This window comes from Manacus vitellinus, unplaced genomic scaffold (assembly GCF_001715985.3).
Source record: "Manacus vitellinus isolate BGI_N305 unplaced genomic scaffold, ASM171598v3 scaffold_15_pilon, whole genome shotgun sequence".
Lineage (NCBI taxonomy): Eukaryota > Metazoa > Chordata > Aves > Passeriformes > Pipridae > Manacus > Manacus vitellinus.
In genome coordinates this window covers 7348400-7360862 of record NW_021939122.1, presented here as the reverse complement: position 1 = coordinate 7360862, position 12463 = coordinate 7348400, and the positions used below count along the sequence as shown (strand labels likewise).

General features: G+C 42.0%; 1 protein-coding gene across 1 annotated transcript; it reads right to left on the bottom strand.

The window, feature by feature from the left end:
• Positions 1 to 642: 642 nt before the first annotated feature.
• On the bottom strand, positions 643 to 11144 carry LOC103763105 (lysosomal acid lipase/cholesteryl ester hydrolase-like). Its single transcript, XM_018068915.2, has 10 exons — positions 11075 to 11144; positions 10158 to 10296; positions 8723 to 8837; positions 7480 to 7678; positions 6767 to 6876; positions 5117 to 5253; positions 4405 to 4545; positions 2882 to 2953; positions 1870 to 1938; positions 643 to 1121 (listed from the first exon to the last, which is right to left on the bottom strand). The coding sequence occupies exons 2-10, from the start codon at positions 10287 to 10289 to the stop codon at positions 888 to 890; spliced, it is 1209 nt and encodes a 402-aa protein (XP_017924404.1). The 5' UTR covers positions 10290 to 10296; positions 11075 to 11144; the 3' UTR covers positions 643 to 887.
• Positions 11145 to 12463: the final 1319 nt, after the last annotated feature.

The window sequence follows — 12463 nt, the reverse complement described above, 5'->3', positions numbered from 1 at the left end:
GAAACAGGTCTCTTGACTACCTTTCCAATATAAACAGTGTACTAAAGAAAAAAAAAATCAATAAATGAAATGCTGTTGACGAGAACCAGATGAATCCTTCCCATGGGACTGGACAGGATAGTATGCTTTTCAGAGTGGTGCATGCAGCAGGGGATAATACCAATAATAATAATAATATATCCATGAATCTTATCTTGCATAGGTAAAAGCAGAGGAAAACCCGCATTTGTAAGCAATGTATTAAAATGTCCTGCTGCTTTGTGATTTAATAATGCAGCAATAAAAGGGAATCTCCTTTGGAAGGCTGCTGTATTTTGCCTTCTTGATCTAATGGATCTTTGTTTTTGTTAACAATTTTGGCCTTTTCCCATAAGCTGTCAGAAGTGCAGTCGATAGACGCCATGATTAGCACTGCTAATGGGTGCTACACTAGGTGCAGGAACAAGCTAGTGTATTTTTCCTGTGTTGAAGAAGACAGATATTTTTCAGTGTAACTATTCTGTTGGATGCCAGCTCCGACTGCAAAGGGTCTTGGTTGGGCAATTTGAGTTTGAGTCTGCTCAGTTTCTTGTGTTTGAAGATCTCTGTGAGGAGGGAAAAAAATAAATAAAAAAAAAAAAAGCCAAGTCCTCTGTCAAGGGGATAAATAATTTAATGTAAATAAAGGTGCTCATTTCAACAGAGAAATGATCAAATTACACTTTTAGGTCTCCACAGGAAGACACAAATTGGGCATGGGAATGCCTTGATGGAGTACATAAGATAAACGTGAAAACAACAGAATGTAGGCTTAGGCAAATCAGTCTCGTAGAAATAAAAGCTGTTCAAATTAAGTGATCCCTGCAGTACATGCTTGAATACATTCATGTTTTCTGTTTTCATTAATTTCAAAAGTATTTTTTTATTAGTTCAATGATTTTCATATACATTTTCTCAGTTGCATCAAGACCCCAGATGAAATCAAGATGTCCCCATGTAGGAAACTGCTCATGGTAAATGAGATTACTAATCTGAGGAAGTAGCCTTGCCGTGTCTTTTGGATCTGCAAATGTGTCCTCTCCTCCACTCCAAACAGCAGTTGGTATGGTTATCTCCTCTATCTTGTACACAGGAGGAGCAGTCTGTAAGAAGGGAAGAAGCCTGAGTAAATGCTGTTGTATCAAAAGTTATGTTTAGGGAAGGATTCTGTGCAAACATCTCTCTTTCTCTTTCCTGATATTCAGGGTGTGAAAATCTATAAGTTTTGTTGGGGCATGGAGTGCAACTGTTCATTTTAGTTTTCATGCTTGGAACTTAAGTGACAAGGAAATAATTTGGCCATTTATAATTTCACTCTAGAAAATTTCTGAGACAGTATGCGAGATAGAAATGGACTGATTACATCTCTGGAGTCTTTCTGTCTGTGGAAAGCAGACAGCACAGGACACTGCAAGTCAAATGTGCTGGTTAAAAGTGAAATGATTGTCAGTCCACTGGAGAGATCACTGTAGCTGTGAAATTCATTTCCTCCCTTAACTGAAAGGCAGATCCTGAAGATTTTGGGGGAATTGAAGAGCACTGTACTCATCCGGTCCCAGGACTTGGGTGTTGCTCTTTGCCTTTTGAGAATGACATTTAAGTTGGCATGTTATTGGACACATCCCTGCATCAGTAGGGGAGGCAAAAGGAACTTCTGTTAGTTGTCTGCAAGGATCGTCCATGCCATGTCTGTGAATAGACTTTTATACTTTTGTGTGTGATTCAGTTGAAACATTGCCTGAGACCCCTCTTTCCCTTGGTAGCATTCACATGTGCTAAAATTTGAATTTTTCTATTCTTAGTTTTGCCAGGACCCAAGAATGAGTTCTCAAGGAAAACATATTGCCTTACCTGGTTGTATTTCTTCATGTTTTCCTTAGAGCCGTAGTTGTAAGCTTGAAATTGGTCTGTATGTGCAAGCTGTTAAAAGAACAGATAAAATGACAGTGACAGGAGACCAAGAAGCAGAGTGCAGGAGGCATTTTACTGCCTATGATTTAAGTCAAGGCTTGGGTAGTGGACTGTGAGTTACTCCCCCACCTTTCTCTGGTTGCAGGCTTCCTGGATATTGAGGGTAGATCATAGGATAAGTGGCTTCATTGCCTTTTCTCTTGCTAATTTTTTATCATGATCCTTTTCTTCCACCCTTGGTATGTTTTATTACTTACAATTTTGCTTTACTACCTTGGGTAACTAAGGTTGGGGTTTCTGTTCGTAATACAGAGTTGGGTTCAGTTGTCCCATGGAAAGAGAACCTGAATGTCTATAATGTGTCAGGGCTATTACTAGTCTAGTGTAATATGCCTTGCAGGACTGATGAGTGAAGAGTTAAATACATATACCTGGAGTTTTTTGTTTGTTTTGGTGTTTTATTTTTTGCATGAACATGAAAAGTAATTTCATTTGTGAGTAGTTGTATGTAATAAAGGCTGAAAGAAAGCCAGGGCCTGTCAATTTAGAAAACCTTTGCTTCAAGGATTTAAGTAGCTGGGTGTGTGCTAGAAATCTGCTTGCTGTATTGTCTTTGCTATTTGATCTTGCTGTATCTGTGTTTGCTTTTATCCACCTGACTTTGTTAGAGGCTGGCAAAATAGACTGTAAAGTCACTAGCTGTCAGTGGGTTTTCTCCATTTCCTGGCTAGTTGTATCTTGTGGGACTGACTGCTGGGAATCATTGTCAAGGGTGTCTTCAAGAGCAAATCTACATTCTAGACTACATTAAGTGTGCAGGTGCTCATGGCAGCAGGTGAGAAAGTGTGATGGTCAGCTTCCCAGATCCATGATCTCTGGATTTCCTTGTAGGCTGTTGGTTGCATAAAAAGCAGTAGTAAGAGACCGTTTATACACCTGTGCGCAGTTATACCTGTTGCCAATGAATAATATTCTGTACTGATGTTCCAGCTGGGGAATGTCCTACGTATGTGTCTATTCGACTCTGAGGAGAAAGCAGAAATTTTATAAAGACAGAGACTCAGTGTTGTGACAAAATAAAAATGCAAAGAAACTGAGCAACATACTGCTGCTGTTAAACCTCCATATTAATGGGATATTCTTCGAATATCAGACAGAAAATGGAAAAGCAGACTTCAGAATAGCTGGTTAAGAGTATGTATCTGCATGCCCTCTCCAGGAAAGCAGTACATTCCACGAAGACAGTACTGCTGTGGGATCCTTTGCCCCACAAAATTAGGGAAAAACCTTCCAACTCTTTCAAAGGAGACTTCCCATTTCACACCAGACCCCCATGCATCTATAAGTCTTATGAAGATTTGGTTTTTTCTTCACTTCACTCCTAGTCCTAAAGAAGCCAACTTACAAAACTGATACATTTTGTTTCTGTTTGTATTTTTTGTAGTTCTATTAGGGAGATGTTCCAGTTCCATCTCCCCAGATTCTTCCTCAGCCATGTTATCTTGCCCTGAGGACCACGTGAGTGACTTAACAAATCAGGAAATATCCTTAATGGTTTAGCTCTGCAATTCAAAAGGGCTGTGATGCCTTTAATTTCTCTTGCATTGAACCTTTGATTCTAACTGCTTTCTCATATGTGCTTTTAAAAGTGGTTATAGATGGAAAAAATGCCTCCCCCCGTCATTACAGATATTGCAGTAATAAACATTATACAGCCAGCTTCTGCACTTTGGCCACTGTAAAGGGGATTGACACCACAGTGTCCATATGCTGGCAAGCACACGGAAAACTCTTCTATCTCTCCTTCCCCTCTGACTGATGCATTACTGTTCGTGAATCCCACTGTAGGTGTGCTGCACTCCTCAGCACAACGTAAGGACTTTGTGTAGCTCTGAACCTTGTAGATTGAGCTGTTGGGTCCAGTTCTAAGGTCAACAAAATGGGAAAATGCCCCTTACGGTTGTTCTTTGGGACCAAGTTTTGGTGCAAGTAGTCTTAAAAGTGGGAATTAAAAAGGGGCTTTTTCCTGACTTTTAGCTATTCCAGTGTTCAGAGGACCCCAGTGTCCACATGTCAAGGGAAGAAACTGGCAACTGTATTGCCAAGAATAAATCCGACTCCATTATTCACTGTCTCTTTTTAAAGTACATCTGTGTGTGACCAATTCTGGTTGGCTTAGCCCCCAGAGAGAGTACATCTATTGACATATACAATAGAGGTGTAGTCTGAATTCAGTCCTTTCTTTCTGGAATAGGAATGTGCCCAGTTGTTGGTCCCATCTGTCACTACCTCTAGTCATGCTGCTGCTGTTGACAGCACACAATGTCCTGGCATTCCCTCAGTCTGCTGAGAACTATGTTGTGGTTTATGTATGTTTACATGCACGACAGTAACTGGGTAAGGAGAGAATGTACAGGTGAAACTTCCAAAATCACTTTAGTTTTACTTTGAATAGGTGTTCTTGCATATACTTACCGTGTTCAGATTTTTTATGCTGCCTCCAGCTATGTAACAGAGAACATGGGCACAAAACTTATCCAGGTTTGTACATAACTGTGTCACAGGTCCTTTCAGAAATCCGATCTGGTGAAAGGCTCCTTTGGAGCCAAACATTAACTGAAGGAAAGGAAAAGTGCAACTCTTTTTTTTCTTGTTACAGAAGCATTTTATGCAGGAAATTGTAGCTAATAGCCTAGCATCCTAGAGCAAGGAGTGCTGAAACAGCTTACCCTCACAGTACCCCTTAAAACACCCTCTTCCCCATAGTGCATCATTTATTCTTCCCTTTTCATATTATTATAATCAATCCTGGAGGAAGCCATCCTTCTATTTCTAGTGTAATGACCCTAATACCTAATCATTTTTGAAGTCCCAGAGACTGCCATGGCTGCTATTGCACTGGTTTAGTTCCTCCTGCATGAGGCCAGCAAAATATTAGTTAAACTGCAAGAGTTCTACAACAAGATAGAGTTTCACTAGTCTCCTGCTTCACAGGGATCTGCTGCTGAAAGCTCTGTATCCTGACTGTTTTCCCCATGGAGTTTGGGAACAGATTTTTCAAAAGCACTCAATTCATCCCAAGCTCAGTGTCAGCAGGTCACTTGTTTGGGAACACTTCATCTCAGGCTGAGTGAACCTTGTGAAGGTTATTAAGACATTGGGCCCCTTAGAAGGAAAAATGACATACCCTGAGCAGTGGTTCAGGAAGATTTGTTATCCTAACCAGAATGCTTGTAGCATGTGGGCATGCAGTTACTGGACCCAGAGCAAAGAACACTTTCACCCGTTGAGCCAGCTCAGGGTATGTAGAAAATGCTATGAAGCCTGCAAACAGAGAAGAGACAGACTGAGTTAGTGAAGATATCTTCCACAGATAAATTAAATACATAAACAGTAGGTACTGATACCAGATTTGCTGTCTGTTGTTCATGTTTGTCTGTGCTGCGTGTTTTGCTTACGGCAAGTGTTGAAGATAAGTCTTGAAACTAAATTTATTTGGGAGGCAAAGTTCATTCTGAGGTTTAGAGCATGTCTGGGCATTGCCTTCATCAGAACAGTTTTTGTAGCAACATGTTAATGAGGTTTTCATGATAACATTAACTCCCTCTAAAGTTCAAGAAACACTCATTAAAAATGAGTTTTTCAGATTATAGTTTATTATATTATGTATATAATATATATATTATCTGTTTATGCTTTCATGAAGAAATTGTACAATAATCAGCTGAATACTGGGAGGTTTGAATGTTTTCAACTGATTGTTTGCATCACCAGTAGCTGAAGAAAGCCTAGATGGTTAGTTTGTTTTGCCAGGAGGGTCTTTAAATCTCTTATGAGAGGCAAAGAAGGTAAGATCTGGAGCTGTGATAATATTATGATTTTCCCACTCTTCCTTCTCTTTTTTTTCTGGGTTGTTTACACTAATGAACTGGCAGTTGTTCATTTCTGATCAATATCTGTTCATGGATCTTACATATAAACCATAAATATCAAGAGCTTTCAACTGATGCTAGAAGAAAGTTAGGTGCATTCAGAGGCCATGAAATAAATTAATGCTAAAGGTTGGGCCTAAGAGAAAAGAAGTTAATAATATTTTTTCTTTCCTAATTTTCAGTCTCTGGCACTACGCTTTTAAACAGTAATGTGGCCAGTTATAGCCACTCATGAACTACACTTTAAATTGTAGGATTGACATTAAGTCACATGACTTAGAAATGTTGAGGTTATTTTTCCTTGTCTTCTGTTAATTTAAATTATGTATTATATGTGCTGTTTTATATTTTTAGTTTTTCCAACCTGTTCACAAGGAACAGGCTCCCAAAGGAAGTGGTCACAGCACCAATCCTGCCAGAGCTCAAGAAGAGAAGAATTTGGACAATGCTCTCAGGCACATGGTGTGATTCTTGGGGCTGGCCTGTGCCAAGCCATGAGCTGGGCTTTGATGACCTTTGTGGGTCCCTTCCAACTCAGGATATTCTATGATTCTATGATTCTAGTTGTACGTCTTAATACAAACAAAGAACTTAATGAAAATTCCTATTGCTGAGAAAAATAGCCAATGGCAGTACCTGAAGTACCCAGTAAATGTTCACTTCTATGTCTCTAAATATTTAAGAAGTTAAACTATATTTGCATCTGCTATTATGTTTATTTTCTTATTAACGGTGACCAAAACTGTTTTTAGAAAAGTTTTGCATATTTTCCAAATCTCAACCCAGAAAATCCTCTATGTTTTTCTAGCTCTCTGTGAACAAGAAAAACAACAGAATCAATGGGGAGACCCACCCACTGATCAGATTGGAACATGAATCATTGTGAATAAGTGTCCTAACATTACCTGCAGTTGTGCCTTCAGAGTGACCAATATAATACACATCCTTCTGTCCAGTTTTATTCATGATGAAGTACAGCTCTGCTGGAATATCATATTTACCCATTTCATCAAAGCTAAAGGGAGAAACACAAAAAGCTTGCAGATAATTCAGCCATCACAGTGTGAGTTAGTGAATGTCAGTTTTGTTCCTTGCACTCAGCAGGACCCATTGAAGGATGAGGTTGCAGGCTGTGTCTGCTTGATTTGGGGAAGTGGACAGAAGGACACAGCTATACAGCCAGGCTGCCTGATGCCTTGGGCTTTCTGTGGAGCAGATGCCAGTTTTGCCTGACAGCTGCAGCCCTTGGGGAACTGAATTTAATCAACACTTTCACCAGCATGGGTTACAAAACACATTTCTTTCTCGGTTGAATTCAACTGTGAGAGATTAGAGATCTCTAGACAAGGTTGCTCAGCCTGTTCTAGCTGAGGTTCTTGCTCTCCCTCTCACAGTACTCCCTTTTCCTCAGCATGACATTTAATTTCCCAGTGTCTGAAATTCCCAGCCAGTTCTCCTGACTCTGAGTAGCTATGAGCATTGTTCTTCATCTGGTTCTTTACTCTCCTTGGTTGGTGTAGATCCTGTTATGATGCTGGTTCAGGTAAAAGGCATAAGGCTGAAGCTATCTAGTCCCCTTGGAGTTTCTATGTTGAGTAATTCTCTCTCTGCAGAGTACCTGAACTTCCAGAATTCTTTCTGGCTGGGATTAAGGGTCCTGTGTTTTAAAGACCAAGTGTTCCCTCGGGTGTTTCCCAGCCAGACATCACAGCCAGCATCTGCAAGGATGAAGCCCAAGCTGTCGTTGTGCAGGTTGGAAATCCAGTGAGTAGCATCTCCTAGAAAAGCATGCTGTAGGAAGACTACAGGCCTTTGCCCTGAAAAAGATTAAAATATTCTTAACTGGAGCAGTAATTAACATTGGAGTGCAGAGTTCAGCTTGTGAAAGGTTTCCTTCTTCAAGAAGCTCCCAGGAGAACTATACTTAGATATTGTTCTGAGAAACCTGGAGGTTTGTTCCATGCAAGCAGAAACCTTTTTATGACATTTCATAGCCATTTTATGACAGGTCTGGCAAATAAAGAATTTACTGAGGAGGCCTGTCCCTACCTCTTCTAGCACTGGAAAGCCAACTTACAGGGCCTATGCTGAAACCATCTACCCAAAGCTGAAAACTGCTGAGGGAGTAATAGTGTATGGAAGACAAAGAAAAATTCATCCAAAGAAGCATATCCACCCTTAGGTAACGAAGTGAGCAGGGCTGAGAGGCCCTTCATCTAACCTTGGTTAGCCTTACTGTGAGAGTCAGGCTGGTCCAAATGGTCTCCAAAGGAAGAGATCCAATTAGGAGAAGGCATCCAAAATAAATAAGTCTGTAATTCTAACAAGGAGTACTAAACAAAGTAGTGGTACCCAGGATGCTTCAAATTTCAGCTAGACATTTTTATTCCATTCAGAAAATGTGATGAAACTACTGATGCAATGCATTTGCTTTTCACTGATGACATAATTTCTTACCTCCTTCCTTAAGAATATCTCTGTCCTTCAGAAGCCCAGGAATGAATATTCATATGCCTAACCTCAGAGGCTTTGTTATCAGGCTTCTATTTTATATGTTTATTACTTAGTGTGTTAATACAAAACCTTTCCAAATCCAGTTTACCAATCCATCCCCACAGCTCATTTGAGCAAAAAAATCCCAAACTGGGATATGACAAAATTATTAGCAAAGTCTGAAATAAGGGCAGAGACAGTGAATGTGCAGACTTCAGATGGATTCAGTGTTCAAACCACATTTCTGATGAGATGCTGTTGTGGAGATAGAAAGGTGTGGTACACATGCCATTGCATGTGCCAAGGGGAGGGGACCCAAGTAGGAGTTGGGTTTCAGACCTTCTTTATGTCCTATAACTCTGTCACACCTGTATTTCGGCTGTTCCTCCCAGCAGGAATTCTGAAAACAGCAAGAATGTATCCATCCTCTGTTGTAACTTCATATTCCTCACTGGGGTACCCATGATATCTGATAATTTCACTCTGCAGAAAGCCAAAGGAGAGTTTGTTAACGTGCAAGTTGTCCTGTTCTGGAAGGTAACCAAAATGAACAGTGTGAATGTGAGATGTACTGTGATGGTAGGGCAAGGCCCCTGGCCACAAGAACCTTGGCTGACAATAAATATTACAGGTCTTGTAAAAAGACGCAGCAGAGTCCTCTCCAGACCTGCTTAGATTGTAGTCGTTTGGGTTTTGGCTCCCTATTATGGGACAAAGCAGAACTGTACTCAGTGACTAACCTTTTGGGAGACAAGTTGTCATGCTTTGCAAGGCTGATACAGATTGTACCTTTCTACAGATTAAATATGCCGCCCTATCTGCATAAGACAATGCTAAAAGCTGTGGGGAGGTCCATAATGAATCCTTTCTTGCCAAAGTGTGGTTGGGTAAGCCATGCAGGCAAGGCAAATAAGGGTGGAGACCTTGTCAAAGGAACTGATAAGACCACCTACACCTAATTTTGCATGTACTCTGAGGAAATCTTTGGTGATTCAGGGCAAGCTATCTTGGATTAGTTTGTGTTGTGAGAATCTGCTGTTTGAAGGAGGGGTTCAACTTCTCCTACCTCTGAGCAAACAGGTTGTTATGGAAGGGCAGGCCTTTGCTTCACTTGAGATTAGAAACCAGCCTTTGCCTCCACTGCAAAGGAATTCTTCTCTGTGGCAGCCCAGACTGTTCAGATAGGAGAATCAAGGTTTCTTCCAGGCTGTTGCTGGAGGGCTCTTTGTCCTCTTGCCAGGTTCGCACTCCTCCCTTTGTGCGGTAGCCCAAAATACCAACATGTGTTGAAAAAGCTGGCTGCAAACATTTGTCATGAGGCATGACACAGCTTCACATTTATCATATATCTGTTGGGGTTCATCCTAAACACATGCAGCAAAAGTCTGCACTTCAGTTTGATACGGACTGGAGCACGTAATCTGTGCTCTGGCCACAGTCCACATCTGAGTCCAGTTGCTGGGATCAAAATTCAGTAGCCTGGGCATCCAGTGCTCCTCAGGAGGTTCTAGGGAGTTGCCTAGCCTTGGAGCCAAAAGTAGCAGCCAGCATTCTCTAGCTGTGCACTGTGACACAGTGCTATGTGTCTGCCCTCGTGCAATATGTCCCTGGCACGTTCAGAGCCAGTCCTCATTTTGATGGTGACTCTAAGGCAGTGGTTTTGGAAACAGCAGATTGGGAAAATGGGAAATGTAAAAGGGGCCCTTCTTAGTTTCCTGACAAGGACTGTTGGTTATGGAACAGTGGTAATGGTACTGGGAGAGAAGCTTTAGAAAGAAAGGGGGAGAAGGTGATCCAACTTACAACATTCATAAAGCATTCAGGGTTGCGAGTCTTCTTGTATGAGCTTGTGTCTGCACTCAGAGTGGAGTGTGCTGTGAATCCTACTGAAAAGGCAATTCCCTGGGAGCAGAGCAGCAGGAGGAGGCACCACATCTTGGGGCTGTGTGAAAGAGCACATGCAGGGGTGTGTCTGTTAGGAAGGGAGTGGTGTGGAATTCCACTAGAAGACCTAGGTGAGAAATCTCCTGAAGGTTGCCCAAGGTCTGTTTCCCAAAGGGCAGAATAAGTATCTGTGTGAGAAGGGGCTGTGTACAGTTCACCCTGTTTAACAGGTAGGGTTGCAGAACAGGAGAATAAAACACTTTGGGATACGATGCAAGAGAATGCCTGAGCACTCTGTAGATTCCTAGAGAACTGTGGTCAGTAGGCAAGGCCAGCTCTTGGTATTAGTCTAGGAGAAGCTTGACAAAGAAGCATGAATACCTCAGATGACTATCACCCAGCTTGCCTGCCTTTATCTCTCTCCACTCTTCTGCCAGCAGAAGAGGTGAACGGAGAAGAAAGTAAGTTTGATTCCTGTCTCCTCAGGAATGAGGTGAGAGAGGATCAGGATGGGCTCTCTTTACACCTGCCCTCTCCTCTTCTGTGATCAAACGCCATTCCTAGGGCTGTCAGTGGCATGCTGGGGTGACGGATCAGATAATGAGGCTCATGAAGGGGCCAGAAGTGATTCAAGGACTCTGTGAGGAGATGTACTTGGCTTAGGGGAACATACTTGCACCGGTTCAGTGCCAGCTTGTGCTTTCATCACAGGATGATGTGCCCAAGACCGGGTTCAAGTCCTGCTTGAAATTAGTTCCTCTGAGAATATGAAGCAAACAAGGTGGCCATGTGCGGCTCCCCAAAATTCCCATGAGTCAGTTCCCAGTCAGCCTTACCTCTCAGCCACAAGCCAAGCAGCCTGAGCAGTGAGCAGTGGATCCCGAGACTGCTTTTGCGTTGCCAAGGGCCTGTCTCCTTTCTGTCTTAGAAATGGCTGTCCACAGTGCAAATCTTGTATTGGTCATGGGGAGGTGAGATCTTGCCCTTTCCTGGGTTGACTGATGGTGCCAGATTAGCTTTTCTGAATAGAAATTGCAGAGTGCAGTTGACCTAGTACAAGTTTATGTCCACTCCACCTACAGTAGGAGTAGGAGATATTGCTTCCAGGCTTTAGTCTTTATTTTCCAGAATCCAGGTCCATGAGAGCGGGAACGCTGCTCTCTGTGACCTTCCCAGACCTTGTTTTGACATGAAAATTTTGACTTGAATACAACCTAGGAAAGGGAAGAACAGATTCTGTGACCCAGAAAGTTACTGAGTGTGGGATTATGGGCTAAAATTGTTTGGAGAGCAAGAGAAGCGCTCACAACTTCAGTGCTCCTTGCCTACAAGACAGCTGGAGGGGATGGGATTTGGGGATGGGATTATTCTTTCTAAAAAACTGTACAAAAAAGATTAAAGCATGAAGCTCAGTACTGTGCTCACACATTCTGGAAAAGCTCTTATACATCTGATTTTTGCTGTATGCTGTGCTTGAATGTGGGAGGAGAGAATGAGGGCTGTGAAGGGAAGAGTAGCAGCCATTCTGCATGTGTATAAAGACCATAAAGATCAGGCAGGAAACCCAAATGTTCAACAATAGAATCCATGGGACAAAAGGTACACGTAATGCAGTGTAAGGCTTCAGCTCATCAAGGTGTCTTGTAAGATTGCCTCACCAGTAATGACTGGGGACATTACTGGTCTTGTGAGCTTGGTCTCCTTAGAAGAAGAGGATATGCTTCTGTGACCATGGTGTGTTTGTGTTAGTTCACCTTTCTGTCCATCCCATAATTAACTTTTGATGTAATTGTCAAATATCTGCCAAGTTCAGCACTGAGATACAAGCCTGTAAGGTAATGGGGTTCACAAGAGCTCCTGAGGACTGTTTGTCAGGGAAGGACTGTTCAACGGGGTTTAGCCTTGCATGAGGGGAGGCAGGCTGAAGGCAGATGTTGTATGTCCGGCAATCAGCTGAGTAGTCAGCAAGAGTGAGCAAGTCAACTTTTCAGTGTCCATGTAGCTTCAAAGTAGCTACAGCATGCATGGTTTGTGAGTGAATTTTGTAGGACATGTGTCTGTTGTACAGTTTTCATTAGGAAGTTAAGCAGACCCAGGAGACAAGTCTTTCTTAAAGCAGGCATTAGACATGGAGAATGTAATTTTTAATGAAGAACAGAGGTTCTCATGCAGCCACATGTTTATTGAGTCTGCTTCTAGCATAAGTCATCTGCTATGATGAGATA